Source organism: Cynocephalus volans, chromosome 11 (genome assembly GCF_027409185.1).
Source record: "Cynocephalus volans isolate mCynVol1 chromosome 11, mCynVol1.pri, whole genome shotgun sequence".
Taxonomy (NCBI): Eukaryota; Metazoa; Chordata; class Mammalia; order Dermoptera; family Cynocephalidae; genus Cynocephalus; species Cynocephalus volans.
This window is the reverse complement of record NC_084470.1, coordinates 96,051,778-96,070,636: the sequence shown is the minus strand read 5'-3', so window position 1 is coordinate 96,070,636 and position 18,859 is coordinate 96,051,778. Positions and strand designations below refer to the sequence as shown.

The following is an 18,859-nucleotide window of genomic DNA, read 5'->3' as shown; positions in this document are numbered from 1 at the left end:
CTTGTGTGAAGTTCTGAGCCCCGAGACCCCAGCTCCTGTGGGGCTGGATGCAGGTCTCTGCCTGGAATGCCCCAGGAAAGACTGGCCTCCCCTGTCTCAACCACCCCTTGCAAGGCCAAGTAGTGAGCCTCCTGGGGGCACCCAAACCCGAGCCCCCTCCTGCCAGCCCTCTCAGACCAATGGTTCTGACACTCCTACTGACGATCCACCTTCGATCTCAAAATAGAGCGTGGGATTTTGCTCCTGGTGCACCAGTTTCTACTACCCTTAGAATCAAGTGTGTGCTGTAGGCTTCATCTTTTGGTGTTACTCAGTCCCTTTTATTCGGGGGGTGGTTCATTGTTTTGGCATCTCTCTTCTTGGCTAAGACACGCAGAATGAGGTGTCTCCTCATGGCCCCAGTTTCTCCTGCCCCGCTGGCTCGGGAGGGTGGGCCTCTCCCTGCGGTTTTCTTCCTCCTGAACCAGGCTTTGGAAGGTACTACACTTTAAGATGGATCTGCTGTCCCGAGAAAATTCCACCCTGTGTTTCGTGGGCAGAACTTTTACCAGGTACACAAGCACCAAAGAATTGCTTTTGAAAATGAGATCTATTGCTGGCAAGAAGATCAATTCAAGTGGTAAAATGTATGACAATCTCTAAGTGTGTATATAGTTATGTGTAAAAAAAAAAAATACAAAGAAAAATTTACCAAGTTCCCATAAAATACACGTAATTCAGTATGAAAGCTCTGCCTCTCCCTGGACAACTGCCCATGGGTTTTCTTTTTATATAAAATACCCCCAAATCAAAACAAAATACACACACGCACAATACACACACACATACAAGGGAACATTTTCTGTGACAATTAAAAAAAAATCCTAGTGCAAATATAAAGCTCTGTAAACCTGGTCCTATGAGAATCTAATGTTAGTAAACAGCAGGAAAGCAGTCGGCCCGTGGACCCGAGAGAGCTCACATCATGGTCTCCACGACGATGTGGGTGGGTTTCATGAGAGCGCCGTTCATGACTGTGCGAGACTGGTAGGGTGTGGCCCCCTCCCGCTCCACCGCCCAGCGGTTGGGTTCCCTTGGGGTGAGCAGATACTTGACTCTCTGGAGAAGGAAGAAGACAGGAGCAGCGAGGGAAATCAGGCAACCTGGTTCACCATGGCCATCTGTCTTCCTCCTGAACCTGCTAGTGTGCTGTTTCTTCTTTGGCAAACTACTACCCTCTCTGAACCTCCCGTTTTTTTGTCCTTTTTGGAAATAAAGGAGTTGAACTAAGGTGCTTTCACAGTCCTGCTAGACTCTGACTCTGGGCAAAATTCCTGTTGGTAGTTTTCTTGGCCAACCCCTGCTTCCTTCTATACCTCTGGGTGGGACTCACAATCTCCACGCACTGACTTCTTTCCCCTAAGGAGCTGAAATATGCAATCCTGTGATTCCCTCCCTCTGATTTCTGACTTGCAAAGCAGCCAAGTTTCTGCAATTTATATGCCCTAGGCTGGATAACTGTATTAAACCTCCCATGGCTCCCACCTTTCTCAAGGAGAAACTCCAAACTCCTGAGCCTCCCACAAGCTGCATTTCCTGCCTTTTCGCAGACAGATCTCCCCTAGTTCCCCGCAGGCATCCAGTTCTTCCCACAGGGCTTGTGTCTTAAGGGCTTGGAGACAACTGCTTGCATTGGAGCGGCACCTTCCAAGAGAGGAGCCAGAGGCCAGGCTGCCTGAGAATTCTCAGATCACTTCTGGGTCTGGTGAGTTTGTCTTCCCAGCTGGTTGCCTTATCTTGGAATCACTGAGGGAAAGAACCCTCTCCAAGGACACTCAGAAAATCAATGGCGGAACTGGGACTTGAACTTAGGGCTCCTGCCTTGCAGCCTGCTTCCTGCCAAGTGTCCACTCGGAGACTTAAGAGGGCCAGCAGTTGAAAAAAAAAATAGCCCTCTTTCTAGGCATTTATATTCGATTTGGGTACATTACAGATTTTTTAAAAGCTGCCTATTAAAAGCTATAATATTTCATTTAAAAATCCAGTTTTCCATTTTCTCTTGAAAAGTGGCAAGATCTGGGAACTCCAGGCCCATGTCTGCTCCTGGTGATAAGTGGCCAGGGTTCAGGGCATGGGCAGCCTGCTGTGGACGCAGCATGCCTTCTCTGGCTTGCTCCTGGCCTGGCCCATACGGCCTGCCTGGTCCCTTTTCACCACTCTGCTTCTCTGGGCACCTGTGCAACAGGCCATGCACACGGAAGTGGGACAGAGGCAGAGGCCAAGGCCAAGAGGCAGCCACCCGGGGCTCTGTCTCTCCGGGGTCTTGGCCTCAACTGGAATACTCCAGGCATAGAGATCTAGGGTGGCCGGAACCTTGTTCAGAGACAGGCTTATGGCTGGGAGGACACCTTGGCAACCTAGGCATGTGGAAGCCCCTGAGGGGCACACGGGGCAACAAAAACAGGTGGTGGGTCAACTTCCTTCAGAGGAGGCAGCTTTGGTTAAGCCAGGCTGACAGATACGGAGAGGGTGCGAGTGTGGGGTGAACCCACCCTCAGCCAGTCCCCCTCCCCCACCACCCCTCTCCCCATGCTAACTCCACTCTCACCAAACCTCTAAACTTGGGCTGGACCAATGTGTCAAAATTAGGTTTCGAAGGGACACTAAGTTAGTGACCCATTAGGTGTCCCCCCAACCAGTGATATGTAATTGCTGAGACACTGACCAATCAGAACGGACCTCTAGACACCCCCTGCTGTGCCTCAATTTAACCTTTTAGTTTCTGGGTGGCAAAGACATTCTGGAAATTCGGGGACAATTGGTTGGCATAGGATATTTAGGGGGTCACCTAGAAGGCTCAGGGCAGTAGCTATTACCCATCCGTCCTCAAGCTCGATATTTTAGTATTTTAATAACTGATAGGGCCATTCAGCATTCTGGCTGAATACTGAGGTCCTGCCCTGTGTCCTGTGAAAAAATATAATACTCCAGGAATACCCCAGGGGCCTTGCTCAGACAGACCCCAGCTTCCAGTTTTCCTCCCTGCCTATTTCCTGTCTCCCCTTCCCCGTTCCCCCTACCAACACCACCTCCAGGCCAGTCCCCTGCCTAGGAGGAAATGCAACCCAGCCCAAGGGGGAGCCAGGGCCCCAGGACATCCTGGCTCCAGATTTTAAAAGGAGAATAACAATAAAATAGCCCAGAACAAAACAGTGCAGTCTTGGAGGCGGCCCAAGCCCAAAGGTTAAGAGAGATTCTGAGAAAAAAATTTCTTGGAAAGAGCCCTGGCTCTTGCCAGGGCTTGGAATCGCTCGTATAGTTAGAAGAATCTCTGAGAGGAGGCAGGGTGTGGAGGGCCCGTGGGGCAGCAGCCAGCAGTCACTGGGGCTGGGGACCGGCTCTGCATGCTGGGCTCGTCCCGGACTTGGCACAGGCTGAGGGAAGGCGTGCAGGTGGAACTCAGCCTGCCTACCAGGCTCACGCCTCCTGTGTCACTGCTGCAGAAACCAAACCACTGCTCCCGGGATAAAGCCCCAGCTCTTAGCTTGGCATCCAAAGCCATTGTCACCTCTCTAGCCTCATCGCTCTTTCCTCTGCCCCACGCCGGGACCACCTTTCCCTCTCACGCTCTCTACTTGGCTAATTCTTTCCCGGCCCACAGGCCTGTTTTGACTGTCACCACAAAGCCTTCTCCCACGTGAAATGTACTTTGTTCCTGTTTTTCCACAATCTCAACCCTCCATCAGGCCTGTAAAGGGTCTAGGACTCAGAGAGGGCAAGTGATTTGCCCAAGGTCACACAGCAAACCAATGGCCGGCCTTGGCCTACCCCAACCTCAGGGCTGCAAGCTCACCACCAGGAGTGGTCCCTCCGTCTGGCAGAGGCGGATGACGATGACCAAGGGGATGCAGATCATGGAGGACAGGGCCAGACTCCAGCCCAGCCCGATGGCCCAGGTGGGATACACATAGACTTTGTTGTAGGTCAGGGGGACATACTTGACAAGAGAGAAGATAAAACATCCCTGCAGAGAGATGGGAGCAGTCAGGGGGGCTGGTCCTGGACAGCAAAGGGCGGGGGGCTTCTGGGACCAGAGCAGGCCCCAACCAGAAGGGAGAGGGTCTCTCCTTGGAGGGGCTGGCTTATGCCTCCTACCCTCCTCTGCTGCCAAAGGATCTCCCCCCAGGGCAAATCTGGCTGAGTTGATTCCCTGTTCAAAATCCTTCTGTGGCTCCCCAGTGCCTCTACCCCCACGCCTCCTCCTCCATGTCTGCACTCCAGCCACCCTGAAGTCTTGCCAGCTGGTCAGCCACTTACCTCAGGGCCTTCGTACAGGCCATCCCCTCGGCCTGGCCCTCTTTTCCCCTGACTTCTCCTCATCCTACTCCAGCTCTGATGGACCTGGCTTACTTGCCCAGGCCCCACCCGAAATTTTCCTCCCAGAGCACATGGCTATAAGCATCTCTGCAGCACTCATCTCCCCTCTAGAGCCTGAGTCTGATGGCAGGCCCCCATGTCTGTCTTTAACACACGTGTCTTTCACACCTGGTGCAGGTAAATCCAGGTGGCATGGATGAAAGACTTCCTTCCCCTCCCCCACTGCCACCCACGCCCTCTCCATCCCTGAGCCACGGGCAGTGGTGCGAGCCCCAGGCCCAGCCCCCAGGATGGGGTGTGGACCTGGGGCTTGTCCTGAGCAGCGCGCACTGCCCGGCCCTGAGCCCATGCTACCTGCCTGTGGCCATCAGCGTCCATGCATGGCAGGGAGGTCAGTCCTGAGCCTTGAAGCCCATGCAAAATCCACCTTTCCCTCTGAGAAGAGCACTGAGGGCTGGCTGGGGGCCCAGGGTATCTGCTTCTGGAGAAAATTAGAGCCCGGGTTGTCTTGAATTGACCCACAAAGTGACCGTCTCCACTTTGACCTTCGGTTTCCTTCTCTCTCCCTCCCTGAGGCACTGGACAGATCAGAGACAGGCTACATTCCAGGGAGGTAGGATGACATCACCCTCCTGGAGCAGGACAGTGGTGTGGGTGGGTCCTGGTTGGAGCTTCCTCAGGCTTGGGAGAGCCCAGAGCAGCCCTCACCTGGGACTCACCCCGTCTGCCACTGCCCCACACATAAGGGCCCAGGAGCAAAGGCAGGGCCAGGCATAAGTAGGTGCCTCCCATCCCTGTCACTGGTTCTGTTTTAAATAGATTCGTCTTCCTGTCAAACCATGGTGACCCCAGCCAGCCTCAACTGCTCTTCTCAGAGGGAAAGGAGGACTCTGCTCGGGCTTCGAGACTCAGGGCTGACCCCACCCCACCACTCATGGATGTTGATGGCCACGGGCCATTAGCATGGGCTCAAAAAACAGGCAAATGTTAAGTGAGGGTGAGAACGCAGGCTTGAGCTAACTAAATTCACCTCCAACGATAAACTTGCCAATTGTTGTGGTTGCTAGCTGCTCTGGTTACTTTTTTTTTGTGGGGGAAAATATTCACCTTGGAAGAAAAGGCCATAATCATATTAAATAATAATGGTAACAGTCTAAAGTTGTCAGCTGCCACGAGTCCCACTTCAGAGTCTCCTCATTTTACAAGTGGAGAAACTGAGGCCCAGAAAGGAAAGTAACTTGCGTGAGGTCACACAGTGAGTTAACAGCGTCGTTGACTTAGTCTGGCTGACAATGGCACAGCAGGTGCTGTCTCCCCAACAATAAGCTCAAAAGCACATGACTGGTTTCAAACTTGGACGGGTAAGCAGCTTTTGCTGCACAGGAATTCCCATCTGCTGCGCCTCCGAGTGGAACCTGGAGGCGGAGCATGTGGGCATGCGCCAAGGCCAGGTCTGAGGCAGCGGGAGAGAAGCCTCGTGGGCAGAGCAGTGAGCCACTCCACTGCCCTGGGGGCCTTGTCCTTGGGAGCCCAGAGCATCTCTCTGCTGGAACCTGTCCTCTAAGCCACTACCCCACCCTGCCATGGAAGCGCCACATTTCCAATGTCTATGACCTCTCCACTTGGCATCCCAGAGGCTCTCCAACTTAACCAGTGAACCCCACTGAGTCCACAAGCCCTAGAAGGGATGGGAAAAGGTTGTGCTCTCCATTGCTGGACTTTTTTACATACCTCAGACACCCTCCCGCTCCTTGCCTTTGCATAGGCTGGTTCCTCTGCTAGGAGTGCCCTTCCTGTTTTCTTTTCCTGACAAGCTCCTACTCATCCTTCAAAACCCAATGCAAGGTAACCTTCTGGAGCAGCCTGCTCTCCATCCTCACCCCAGGCAGAGATGAACCTGGGTTTACTGCAGCCTGTCCTTAGCAGATGCCGAATGAAAGATGGTTTGGCAGGTGAAAAGGTTGAGCCCCAGGGAGAAAAGGCTACTACCCAGAGCCAGGGCAGGAGAGAACTTACAACACAGAGAATTGGAGTGACCACAGCCCAGCTGCACTTCATCCAGGGCCCGGGCCTATAGCCGATCATATCCTCGATACCATCATAAAAGCTATCACCGCCTGCAAGGGACAGAGTTGGACATGTGGTGACACAGTGTCCAAGGCCAGCATCAGCCCTGGGAATGACACAGCAGGGGCTCAAAGGCCATGAGGGGGTTATTGGGACCTGATCCAGGCCTTTGTATCTCCACATCATACAGACCCAAGTGTGGCAGACATTCATCTGAAATGATCTGAAATTCAAATGTAATTGCACATCTTGAATTTTTCTAGCAACCTTAGGCAGACCCCAGATCCTAGTGTGGCCAATCCAAGGTCTGAAGGAGGGGAAAATGGACCACTCCTAGAACCCAGAGTAGGTAATCATAGGTGACCCTGCAAAACCAACTCTGTGTTTGTCAGAACATACAGCCACACCTTGCACTGTCAGCAAAGGGAGAATCCAGACAGTGGCTGCCATGATACTTTTTGTGTAGTCTGGGTAGAGAGGGCCTTTCTGTTCAACTCAGAATGAATTCCCATTAGAATTCTCTGCTTTTGAAGCTTCTTAGAAGCCCAGAGGAGAAATTTGAAAAAGGATATGCAAAAGACTATACTCACCATATATCCAGGCAATAACAAAACATTCAAAGAATGCAACCCACAAAAGGCATACACCGCTAGCTGCATAGTAGTCAAAGAGCTGAAACACATACATGCCACCCTGTGAAGGAAAAAGCCACAGAGAAGGTTGATTTGTTATTTGGTCCCTAATCCCCTTCATATACAAAGAGCTCTGGCATATCAATAAGAAATAAAACACCCAAGAGAAAAATTATCAAAGCCTATGATGACCAGATAAATGTACAAAAAGATGCTCAACTTCATGTTTGACAAATTTAATTAAAAACATACACAGACAAAAAATGAAAGCAAAACAACACGTCTTAGCAAAACGACAGGTCTGCTGAGGGCTGCTTCCAAAGAGGCGCTTCGAAGCTAGTGTGGCCGACACAGGAGCCTCCAGTGATACCTAGCAGCCCAGTGTGAGGACCTGTGATCTGACTCTCAGGGAAGTTTTCTCACAGACACCTCCAGAAAGACGTTTTTACTTCTGGTAAGCAAGAGGAGTGAAGTGAAGCCTCGAGATTAGGTTTGGGGGTGATCCTTAAATGTGACCCTTTCCTGGAGAGAATGTGGGGAGGTGGGAGGGGAGGGGTGCAGGAGAGAGCATGCCTGGGCCTGATACTAGGCTTCCATTTTCCTCCTGGTACAATTACCTTTCTTTTTTCTGGCTTGTTTTTGCTAGAAATGCCAGTCCATTGCTGCCTTTGATTTTCCCTTCTGCTCTTAGCTTCCCCTTTTCCCATTCTGGATCGTGCCTCCTCGTGGCCCCTGCCCATAGCGTACCTCCCCTGTCAACCAGATGCCCACATGCCCACAGGCCTGGCTGCACGGCAAGCCACCTGCAAGGCAGTGATGTTTACATGGCACTGCCTGCGGGCTTTATTGGGAGGTCTGAATTTACCCTGTGTCTCAACCCTTTCAGGCCTGACAAAGGCCACTGTACACAGCCCTGGGTAAACAGAGCTGTTGTTAAAATGGATTTTGGCTGAAGTGCCCCTTCCCCATGTCTTTCAGGACAGGGGGACCAAGGGCAGTAGGTGGCAGCAATGTTGCCATGGCAACAGGAAAAAAGGGCATGTAGGGTGAACGAGCCACCTACCTCTGTCACCATCGTCAGCCCCAGCAGGTAGCTGATGCTACATACGATGGCGATGAAGATTTCCCGACGACAACCCTTCCTTAGGAAGGATGGGTAAAGATCAACCAAGGACGTGATCTGTCCTTCAACTTCAACAAACTAAGGAGGAGAGGAGAGGAGAGGAGAGGAGAGCCGGTGAGTGCCCCCCGCTGCTCAGGGGACAGCCTGGGCTCGCACAGCACGGCAAGGACCAGGAGAGACTGGCTCGAGTCAGGAGCCGCCCGCAGACCTGACAGCCCGGTCCCTCAGGGCTCTGCCCGGCAAGGCCACCTTCCGCTCCTTGGAGCCAGACCTTGTACCGTGTGGCAAGCCGTGGTGGTCTGCACCTGTGCATTTTTTGTAGGCTGTTCCTGTCCCCAGAATACCTTTCCCTTAGCATCTAAGATCAGCTGGAGAACGACCGCTTCTCTGAAGCCAGTGCTGACCCTCCGCCCTGCCCGATAGTGGTGCCTGTGTGCTGCCGCGACAACTCCTTCCTCACCCCCCCCACGCCCTGTGTCTCGGTCCTCTCTGAAGGCAAAGGTGGTGCCGCACTCATATCTGGCCCTTGAGTGCCCAGCCCGGCCAGACACTTGTGGCTGCTCAGTAAACTCATGACGAATGAGTAGACCTCAGCACTCCCTTGCTGGATAACCCAGGGCACGCCTGGGCCTCAGTTTCCCCATCAGTGGAAAGGAGGTAGGTTCAGGTCAGATTCACACAGTAGTTTTTCACCCTTTGGGGATGCGTGCACGCATGTCCATGTGTGTAAGCCACATGCTGCCTGTGACTCCAGGATCCCACTGCTGGATTCCCATGGTAAGGAAGCTGATTTGAAAAGTCCCCTCCATAGGTCACGCTCTGGGATGATTCTCAATCTGAGTCTTCCCATCTTTGTGCCTAACAATTTATCCTGGAGACTGTTCCGTATCATGACATAGACAGCTGCCTCGTTTTTTAAAAGAGAGCATAAAACTCCAGCCTGTGGCCAGGTACCACTGATCTAACCGATGCCGGACTGACTGTTCCAGACGTCTGCTACGTCTGTCGTGCCTGCGCCGGCAGCAGCTCCTGGCCTCATTTGCCTTTAGGCACGTGTGCACGTGTATTTGCAGCAGCCTCAGAAGTGAACTTCAGGGCTAAAGGGCACACAGAAGCATTTTGAATTTGGCTACACCCAAACTGCCCTGCCAACCAACACACCCTCCAAGGCTGATCTGACTCCTTTAAAAGTTAAAAATGTTGACCCATCTGTTGTTCTATTTGGGATAGGCTTTGGGGAAGGTTGTTTCTCCAGCAAGAAACATCTAACAAGACAAATCCAACCACCTCCTCCTTTGGGACACCTCACAGGAGGATCAAGGAAAGGGACATAAGAAGAAAATCCCTTTCACGGGCTGAACGGGGCAGGAGATGACACTGTGGAGCCCGGTATCAGGGAAAGGGGCCCAAAAGAGAAGGGGATGCTTTTCTGACCTCCAATCGATGTGTCAGCTGAGTGGTTTCTGAGCCTAAATAGCAACTGAATTATAGCAAATCTGCAGCTCAAATGTTAAGCTTCAAAAGAAGTTAAAAACAAAGGTTCTTTCCTTTTTTGAGGAGGGGAAATTAAAGACAAGAGGATACAGTGTCACTGTGAGTCAGGGCCAAGACCAGCTCAGACGCCCTCATTTCCAAGCTCCCTGCATGTCTAGAGAGCACCACCCGCCTCCACCAGCCTCTTGGGCCGCCCTCACTTAACAGCTATGTGACCCTGACTTCTCCAAGCCTGTGTCCTGCTCTGTAAATGGGAGGATCTGCCCTGCTTGGCAGGGGTATCGAGAAAGATCTGAAAGTATTAGAGTGAATTGGCAGCTAGGTGATTACTGTTAACCCACATCAGGGGCTGGGCTGGGTGAGACCCTAGCATGGGGGAGGGGAGGCTCCCACTCTCCTCTCCTAGAGCTGTTTGTTCACAAATGCTGTCCCCCTTGGGCAGCCCGGATATCAACAGGCATTTGCACCACGTGGGTGAATTCCCCACCGCATCTCACCAAGAAACACACATGCTGGCTCCTAGGCCAGGGAGCGAGCTCACGCCAATGCCAGGGACCCCCGAGGAGCTAAGGGTCACACTCCCTGGAACACACTGATGCCAGCGTGAGGCCTCTGCCTGGATCTCTGCACCTCCCTGCCAGGAAGCTATTTTGGGAGAATTCAAAGGGAAGACTTCTCTAAGTCTCAGTTTCCTCGGCTATAAAAAGGGTGATAGTAGTCCCCAGGCATCAGGACACTGCAGATTAAGGGGCTAATGTACAAAAAGCCAGGAAAAGGGCTGGGGATAGGAGATGGGGAGTTGTTGTTTAATGGGGACAGAGTTTCAGTTTGGGGAGATGGAAAAGTTCTGAGATGGATGGTGGTGACAGTTGCACAGCGATGTGAAAGTCCTTAATGCCACTGAACTGTGCACCTAAACATGGTTACAATGGTACATTTAATGTTATGTATATTTTAACCCCCACATGTACATAAAAAGCCTGGCATGAGGCCTGGGACCCGGTGAATGCTTCACACAGTGGGGCTTGGAGCCCATCTTGGTGCTGACCGTGTAGGTGGCACGTCACTGGCACCTGCAAAACCTCCCCCCTTTGTCAAGTTCACTAGCACAGAGATGTGGAGGAAGCAACCCAACCTGGGCCATCAGACGCCCGCGGTGCCTCATTGAGCTCTGGCTCCAGGAAGGGGCCTGAGAGTCCCCACCCCTGCCCCTCCTTTGGGTGATATCAGGCAGGTCGCTTAACTACTTTGAGCGCTTTGAGGTCCATGCTCTGCAAAGCAGGAGGAGGAGCCACCCCCCGCCCCGAGGCTGGCTTTGAGAGCCCCCCCCCCCCCACTTTCTCAGCATGCCGGCTCCATGGCCCAGCAGAGAGGTGCGGGTCCTCAGCCAGGCCCCTGCTGTCTGCTAGGGACAAAACCTAATGAATAACCACCTCCACCGGCTCAGGAAGCAGCTGGCAAAGCCCAAGCGGCCTGTTTCGGGCCCGTGGAGATGTTAGGCCTTGTCATGTATTAACCTCTGTTTTTGTTTTTTTCCTTCCACCTAGAGCTCTACAGGACGTTATAAAAACCATTGGCTTAGGGCCTCTAAAGGCCAAACTCATTGATGAGGGATGATTAATGGCATCCGTCCTCTTGCTTGTTTACACAGCTCGAGTCTATCAACAACTACAGAAGTATTTTGGTTCCAGTCTCCCAAATGTTTTCATTCTGTCCTCTCTGCTAATCCTGGTCCCCTCTGCCAAATCCCTCACCCCGTTCTTGACCTTGCTAGCTGACCGCCTCCTCTCTCTGGACTCACTCTCCTCTGCCTGACCTTCTAAGATTTTTTCCTCCTACTCAGCTCTGAGTCCCCGGAGACTCGCCCTGTGCACTGGCTTTGAAGGCCATGGCCCCTGGGGAGGGCAGTGAGGGGCTTTCCTGAACTGGCTGCAGGCTCCGGCCTCTCACAGGGTCTCAGTTGACCACACACTTTCTATGGGCAGTGGGACCCCCAGACCCAGACTGCACAGACTCCTGCCTCGTCCCTGCTTTTCAGTGACCGGACTGCATGGCGCCTCCTGCAGGACCCTGACTGGCCTCGGCACATGACCACCCACCCTGCATACTGTAATTCCCCACTCTTGGAGTGACACGTGCTCTAAACTGTTGTCTTAACAAAGCCCCAATGAAAATACACCTATTTCCAGGGAAAGGGGCCCAGGAGGTCACGTGAATTGTCCTCCAACCTCCACCGACTGCTCTATGCCAGGCACTGTGACCGGTGCTTCACACAAGGCAAGGCAGGTATAAACACAACCATTTGCCAGATGAGAAAACCAAGGCTTAGAGGGGAGGAAACTTGCCCAACGTCACACAGCAGTGGGCGGGCTTGGACTTGTGCTGCTGCAGAGCCAGAACACGCCCTGGCAGTGAGTTGCCTTCCAGTGGGGGCCCGAGCCCTGGACGGATGGGAGGTGGGGTTCAGAAGTACAGGAAACAACCCCAGCATAGAAAGACTCCTGTCCCCAGAGGCAGTAGTCAGGACAGCCAGAGGACAGGGTGGGTCTGACGAGGCTCCCCAGCCTGAGCTGTGTATGAAGCACGGGTCGGAGCAAGTTCACTGCCCCGGGAAGCATAGGACACTGAGTGTGGGTTAGGCTCCTCTTGCCCCACTTGTGACACCGATCAACTCATGCCCCAGTGATGTCAATCCCTTCCTGCCAGAGGCTCCAGGAGAGCATATCATTACTTTTGGGGTCTTGACCTTCTATTTCTCATCTATGGCTTGATTTTAACCCTGGTCATCCCTTTCCCCTTGCTGAGGTGACAGCCTCGAGCTTTGGGCCCGATGTTTTCTTGCTGCTGCCTTGAAACCTTTTCTATGCCTGGTGTCTTGGAGGATCCCTTGCTGGCTGAAGCTGCTACAAGTCTGATTGGAGCTGGGGCAGGGGTTGGACCCCCTCATGGCTTGGATAAGGAGGCTTTCCCAGAATCAGGCTCCCCCAGGGCCAGCCCAGGACTCATACATACCTGGCTATCCAGTCCAAGCAAGAGAATCATAATGAAAAACAGAATGGACCAAAACGTGGGCAGCGGCATCATTGTCACGGCTTTCGGGTAGGCAATGAAGGCCAAGCCAGGACCTAAAGGGAGAGAAAATGGGAGGGGGGACAAGGGGGACGCACATCAGTGGCCAGGCCTCTGGGGGCACCAGGGCTCACACAGACACTCAGACCTGAGGCGGGTCTCCCACACCCAAATGCAGGGAGGAGCCAGGGCTGAATTCTTGCCTGGGGAAGGAGACCAGGCTTGTCTTGCTTTTGGGTGGGACGTACCGGGGCTCAGGCGGGGCCCGGTTTAACATCTGTCTCCTATGCAGCATGAATGGCCTCCTCACAAACCGGAATCCGTACGGACGCTGGTTGTTTGGGACAGGACACAGGACTGAGCCTCAGACTCAGTCTGTCAGGGACTCAGGAAAAGGGGGACCCCCACTCCCAAACCAAAGCCATCACGTCAGCAACATTTGTGGAAGGAAGCCAGGGGAAAGTTCTGGTTATCTGACTACTGAAGCCTTTGTTTGCAAAGAAAACGTTTCCATTTTTGATCTAATGGCTAAAACATTGTATGAGTGGAAGGGAAAAAGAATACAAAACCACACCCAGCAGGACCAACGCCTCTTCAGTGGGGCATGTGCGGTGTCCGCTCATGCACCATCAGAGCCAAGACCTCACGGCTGGACCAAACAGGGCCCAATGCTGAAAGGACCCAGGCACAGGGGCAGGGTCCCAGGCCTGGGAGGCCCATGCTACAGTCAAGTCCTTACTTCATTTCCTCTTTGTATGACCCATGCTCTCTTGGGGCCTCAGCTTCATAACTGAAAAATGAGGGTCAGGTGACTGTGAATGACTCACAAGGAGCCTTCTTGTGCTCTGATTCTCAGAGGTGGACACCGTTTCCCTAGAAAAGGGCTCTGGGGTTCAAAAGAGGGCACCAGGACAGAACTGTGGGGCAGAGTTGGGAAGACAGGAGCTCTGCCAGCTCGGGGTGCCTTTCTGATGGAAGTCATCCCAGAGGAGTCGAGCAATGTCTGCTCCTGTCACCAACTAGTCTGAGAGTAGATGCCAAGGCAAAGAGTCTAGTCGTTAACTGATAACCTGTGGGTCCTAGAAGGGGTTGCGAGCAGGCCTAAAGGGCCTGGACAGAAAAAACAAAGTAAGATCTACAACTAAAAAAAAGAAGTCAAGAAGTGGGAAACAAGAAGGTCTAGAGAACAGGAGACGTGGACAATTTCTTACAGCAAATATCAGAAACCAAATGAATGGTTTAAGAATGAAAAAACAAAACAAAATAAAACCAACTTTGCAATGCAGTGGAACCAGAAACCACATCACATGGCATTAACTCCAAATGAGGCAGAGAAGAGCAACTCCTTTTACAGTCTAGAGTCCACTCGGCCTAAGAAAACCCGACCAAAACCGTGTCCTTGGGCGGTGACAGAGTGGTTTGTCACCGTGATGCTAGAAAGTTCCATGAGAAGTGGAATGCGGGCTGGCCGGTTAGCTCAGTGGGTTAGCGCACCACCTTGTAACACCAACGTAAAGGGTTCGGATCCCTGCACTGGCCGGGGCCAGAAGTGGAACGGTGTTCCTACTGAGCCCAAAGCTGCCCAAAAGAATGAGTGTGAGGGACAAGGGCTGGGTGTCCCCGGGACGCTGGGAAACGACTTTGGATTCAAAGTCGAGGTCAGAATCCACAGGGGTCCTGCGGGTCTCGCACCACGTCAGCTCTGGCCCTGCCTGGTCCTCAGCAAGAGAGGGAACAATTCCAGCGACTGTGAGACAGATGTGAAGTGGGCCCCGCCGCCCCTGCCGCCAGGGTGCTGCACATTCTTAATTGGCTCGTTTCTGTATTTCAGTTTTACCTCCCTCAGCCAGCTTGCAGGAGAGGGTCTGAGCAGCCTTCTCTAAAAGTGTGCGGGGACCTCTACAGAGAGAAGCCCAGGAGAAGGAACACGGCCACTCTGAGGATCAGGATGCCTCCCTACTAGCAGAGAATGTGCCTTGTGACATCTCGTTTGCACTGTTTGGCTACAAGTAATTATCTCATTCAAATGCACTTCGCTCAATATGGCGCTTGTTAAAAGCTTATTAAAGAAATAATCACCCTTCATGTGCTGGCTGTTCAGATATCCCCGTGGGGGATAAATGACAAGATCTTTGAAGTGGACGGGAGGAAGCAAACAACTTAGGCTGATGATATATGCGTATATGAAAATACCTAGTTGTCAACAGAGAAAGACATATTTTATCTATCTATCGACCTCTCCCACCGCCAAACGCACTCCATGCTCCTGGCAACTCCCCATCAGCTGGAATTGGTTTGCAAGCCCTCAGCTGGAGAAAGCCATCTGCAGAGGAGGTGTAAACTTTCCCAGGCTACTCCTCATCACTCCACTGCCCAGCTCCCAAATGAGGGTGACTATTTCTGGAATTACTTTCTGTGTCCTCAGCCTCTGGCCTGCCTTTGGGGACCCTTAGGAAGCGGGGGCAAACCTTCAGTCCTGCCTGAAGGTTCAGTTGGAAAGCACAGGCAGTGGACAAGTGTGGGGCTGAGGTGTGGACTTGCCCAGGTGGTCTTGAAGCCTAGGGGGTGTCTAAGGATGGGGCCCAGCAGTGGGGGTCTCTGCCAAGTGAGGAGGAAAGTGAGCAGAGCCGGGGGCTCCAAGAAGTCAGAGGAGTCCACCCAAATTCTTGCACTGGACTGGACAGAGGGGATCACCTGGGTCCAGGGTGGGGTGGGAGGCAAGAGGGGGACATCCCCATGTCAGAAGGGCCTGTCCAGCATGTGGTGGGTGGAGGAATAGTGGTCAGGGTGCCTGGAGACCCCTGCTCTGAACCTAACCAGCCCGAGCAAGGCCCTTGCTCTCAAGTCACTTGGTCGCCTTACCCGAGAAGTGGATGTCTAAACACACAGTGCCGAGGTGTCCCCTGACCGTCCAAAGCTACGGTTCTATGACTGGGGCACCAGAACACGGCCTTGTGTTCAAATACGCCCTCCCCTGGGCTTGAAAGGAAGCTCAGAGCAGGACCCTCCCCTGCCTCCAGTTGGCCCCAGGGAGGCTGTGAGAAACAGGAGGTCAGCAGCGGGGGGCAGAGGGGAGGGCCGTCAGTGTGTAAAATAACAAAATCTTCCAGGCAACTGACGCCCCTCCTCCAAGTGAACTGAGCAGTACTGGGGAAAGACGGAGAAGCCTCCGGAAAGGTGGACCTTGGGGGTCCTGGGAGCCTAAAGTAATCCCATAATCAAAGTCACTGCAGTTTTAAGACTGCCAGCCCAGGACTTCAAGCAGCCATGGCCAAGTCCAGGCACTGGAGATCTTGTGGTAGGGCTGTAGGATTCTATCAATTGAAGACCCCATAATCCTCAGGTTCCAAAACCATCCTGCTGGAACTCTGGGATCCCAGGTTCCAGAAGTCCCAGACTGCAGAATCCATGATTCTGAGACTCTGTGGTTCTCCACTCCTATGACTCCAGGTGTCCCAAGGACGAGTACCCGGCCAAATGGGCCCCCACCCTGAGGGAGGATGGTGTCCTCACAACCTACCCCCAAATTGCATCTGTCACTGTCCCAAAGGGTAGCCTTCCGCTCCCACTGTCCTCATCTGTGGTGCCTGACACAGAGTAGAGCCTCCATAAATGGATGTCGGTGGAATGAATGAATGAGTTTGCTTAGAGGGAGTGCGCTGGGAGCAAAGTGCAAAATACAGAAACCACGACTGAGAAGGTGGCAATGGAGTGCCCACTGGGCCTGAGGTATGAAAGTGGTTTCTGTCGCTGAAACTAGGAGTTTGCTGGGAAAGGACGGGTGGGGAAGACCGTATAATGTAGCTAAATACTCCCCAACTTAACCATACCCCATATTTCTGCCACCCCTTGGGCCAGATTGCAATAAATGTTCAAAATTCAGCTTTTGTACTCTTTGATATTTGGGGTACATCTTGGTGTGGGGGTCCATTTTAGAAACCAGGCTCATCCCCCCAAAAGCCCCCTAGGGTCTGGCTTCATGCCTGCAGTACTTGTCTTACACACTAGGTGGCAGTGCCCACCACCACTGCCACCAATACCACCATACCTGACTCAGCCACATCAGCAATGTCCACCCCTTGCTCTTGTGCCATGAAGCCCAGGATGGAAAAAATTGCGAAGCCAGACACAAAACTGGTACCACTGTTCAGGCATCCCAGCAGCATACAGTCCCTAAGTTACACATATGTCAGGGAGCAAGTTAATTCACAACACAAGGAAGCCACGCTCCCTACTTCTCTTTTCTCTTTAAACATCATCATCATCTCTAGAGTCCGCCAGGCCCGCTGGCGCAACACTTGCCTGTACGAGTTGTACTTGTACTTGTTGTAGCTCCCCAGCGAGGTCATGGCCCCCAGGCAGATGGCATAGGAGAAGAATATTTGGGTCCCGGCATCAATCCACACCTGTGAGGGCAAGGGGAGGTGGAGAGGAGAGAGAGAAGGGGCCATGAGAGCCTGCCTCCTGGAGGGGGCGGCGCAGGTGCTCAGCCACCTGGCGATAGCTGAGGACAGGACCTTGTAGTTGCAGATTCTTGACTGCAAATGGAGTGTTTGTGCTTAAATCCAAGCTGCCTTTCAGGTAACACTGAGCTGCAATGAACCCCAGAAATCGAAGAAACCCTCCCCAGCCAGTTAGCATCAGGGTTAAGAGGCAGGGCTTTTGAAGTACATGGATCTGGATTTCAACCCTGGGCTCACTTTTCACATCTATAAAGTAGGCTCCACTGCCCTGCCCCACAGAGCTATTTTTCAGGTTCAAAGAGTGAAGAGTGAAGGTTTAGCCCAATGCCAGATGTACAGTAAGCCTGTCAGTCAAGGCTGCTATCCTTACTGTAATTGTTACTATTGGGGGACCCCCGAGTTAGAATGGGGAGGAATTCCCTAAAGGATTATGTAGACAAAGCTGCTCTCCGGAACCTTCACCAAGTAGCTCCTGATTGTCACAAAGCTACCTTCCCAACTGTTATCTGATGCCAGCCAAACCCCACTCCCACCTACGTCCTGCTCTGGGCAGAAGGACGATGGGGAAGGAGCAACCACAAGGCTAAGGACCCTGGGTAGAAAAAGTCCTCCAATGGACCTATAAAATCTCCTGGGGTTTTCTCTAACTTCCTGAGGTCACATGGTTGAGTACCTCCAGTATTTGCCCCTCGACCTTCCAAGAGGTCATTACTCTGAATTCCATCCTCAGCCGAGGAAACTAGCAGCTGTCCAGGCCCTGACTCTCCCACTCCCAGGATGCAGCACTCTCAACTGCTGTGGGCAGAAGCCCGGCCCAAGGGGGAGATGAACTCATAAAAAGATCTCCCCCTTACCTGGCACAGTGCCTAAAGCAGACTCTGTAACTGGCCAGCCTCAGGAGTTCTCAATAAGAAAAGAGACACCCACAGCTGGAAAGGTCCAAGAGCGCCACAAACTACTGTGGCCGCCACAGGCCATGGACAAGTGCCAGGGTGACAGCCCAGCTAGATTTGTGCATCAGAGAACTGTGGAGAATGTGCTGCCCTGCCCTGCACTGGGAGGACAGCGTGGCCCTGCGCTGCAGTTGTGCAGTACCTGTGGGTCCTCGAGGCGGGTGATGTTAGGGTACAGGTAGAACTTGATGCCTGCGCCTGCGCCAGGCAGTGTCAGCCCGCGGACCAGCAGCACCAGGAGCATGGCGAACGGGAAAGTCGCGGTGAAGTAGACAACCTGCGAGGGGCGAGAGGGATTCAGGGGGGCCTGTGGGCATCATCTGCTGCTGTTAAATTCAAGCATCCTGTCTGAGAGGCAAGAGAGTGCACTGGTCAGGAGCAGGAGTTCTGGAGCCAAGTTTGCTGTCTCACTTGCTGTGTGGCTTTCAGCATGTTGCTTACCCTCTCTGGGCCTCAGGTGCCTCACCTGGAACTTGGGTGTGACACAAGTGCCTACCTCTCATAGATTTACTGAGACTAAATGAAAAAAATCCCATATATATTTAAGTCTATCATGACCCATGCACCATCTAAACCCAAAATACAGTGGTGAACAAGACAAAACAGATTCTTGCTCTTCTGGAACTGAAATTCTAGTGGGTAGAGATGGAAAACACAAAGTAAGAGAAAAAACTACCAAATGCACATGTAAGAAGCTCAGCT

General features: G+C 52.7%; 1 protein-coding gene across 1 annotated transcript in view; it reads right to left on the bottom strand.

Moving 5' to 3' along the window:
- Positions 1–957: 957 nt before the first annotated feature.
- SLC6A6 (solute carrier family 6 member 6) overlaps positions 958–18,859 on the bottom strand; it is a 74,529-nt gene continuing 56,627 nt past the window's right edge. The window contains exons 7-15 of the mRNA XM_063114022.1: positions 18,300–18,434; positions 17,044–17,147; positions 16,790–16,914; positions 12,685–12,797; positions 8,119–8,256; positions 7,014–7,116; positions 6,373–6,473; positions 3,833–4,003; positions 958–1,098 (exon numbers count right to left, since the gene is read on the bottom strand). Of these exons, the coding sequence (XP_062970092.1) occupies positions 958–1,098; positions 3,833–4,003; positions 6,373–6,473; positions 7,014–7,116; positions 8,119–8,256; positions 12,685–12,797; positions 16,790–16,914; positions 17,044–17,147; positions 18,300–18,434 (1,131 nt within the window). The remainder of the gene's footprint in view (positions 1,099–3,832; positions 4,004–6,372; positions 6,474–7,013; positions 7,117–8,118; positions 8,257–12,684; positions 12,798–16,789; positions 16,915–17,043; positions 17,148–18,299; positions 18,435–18,859) is intronic.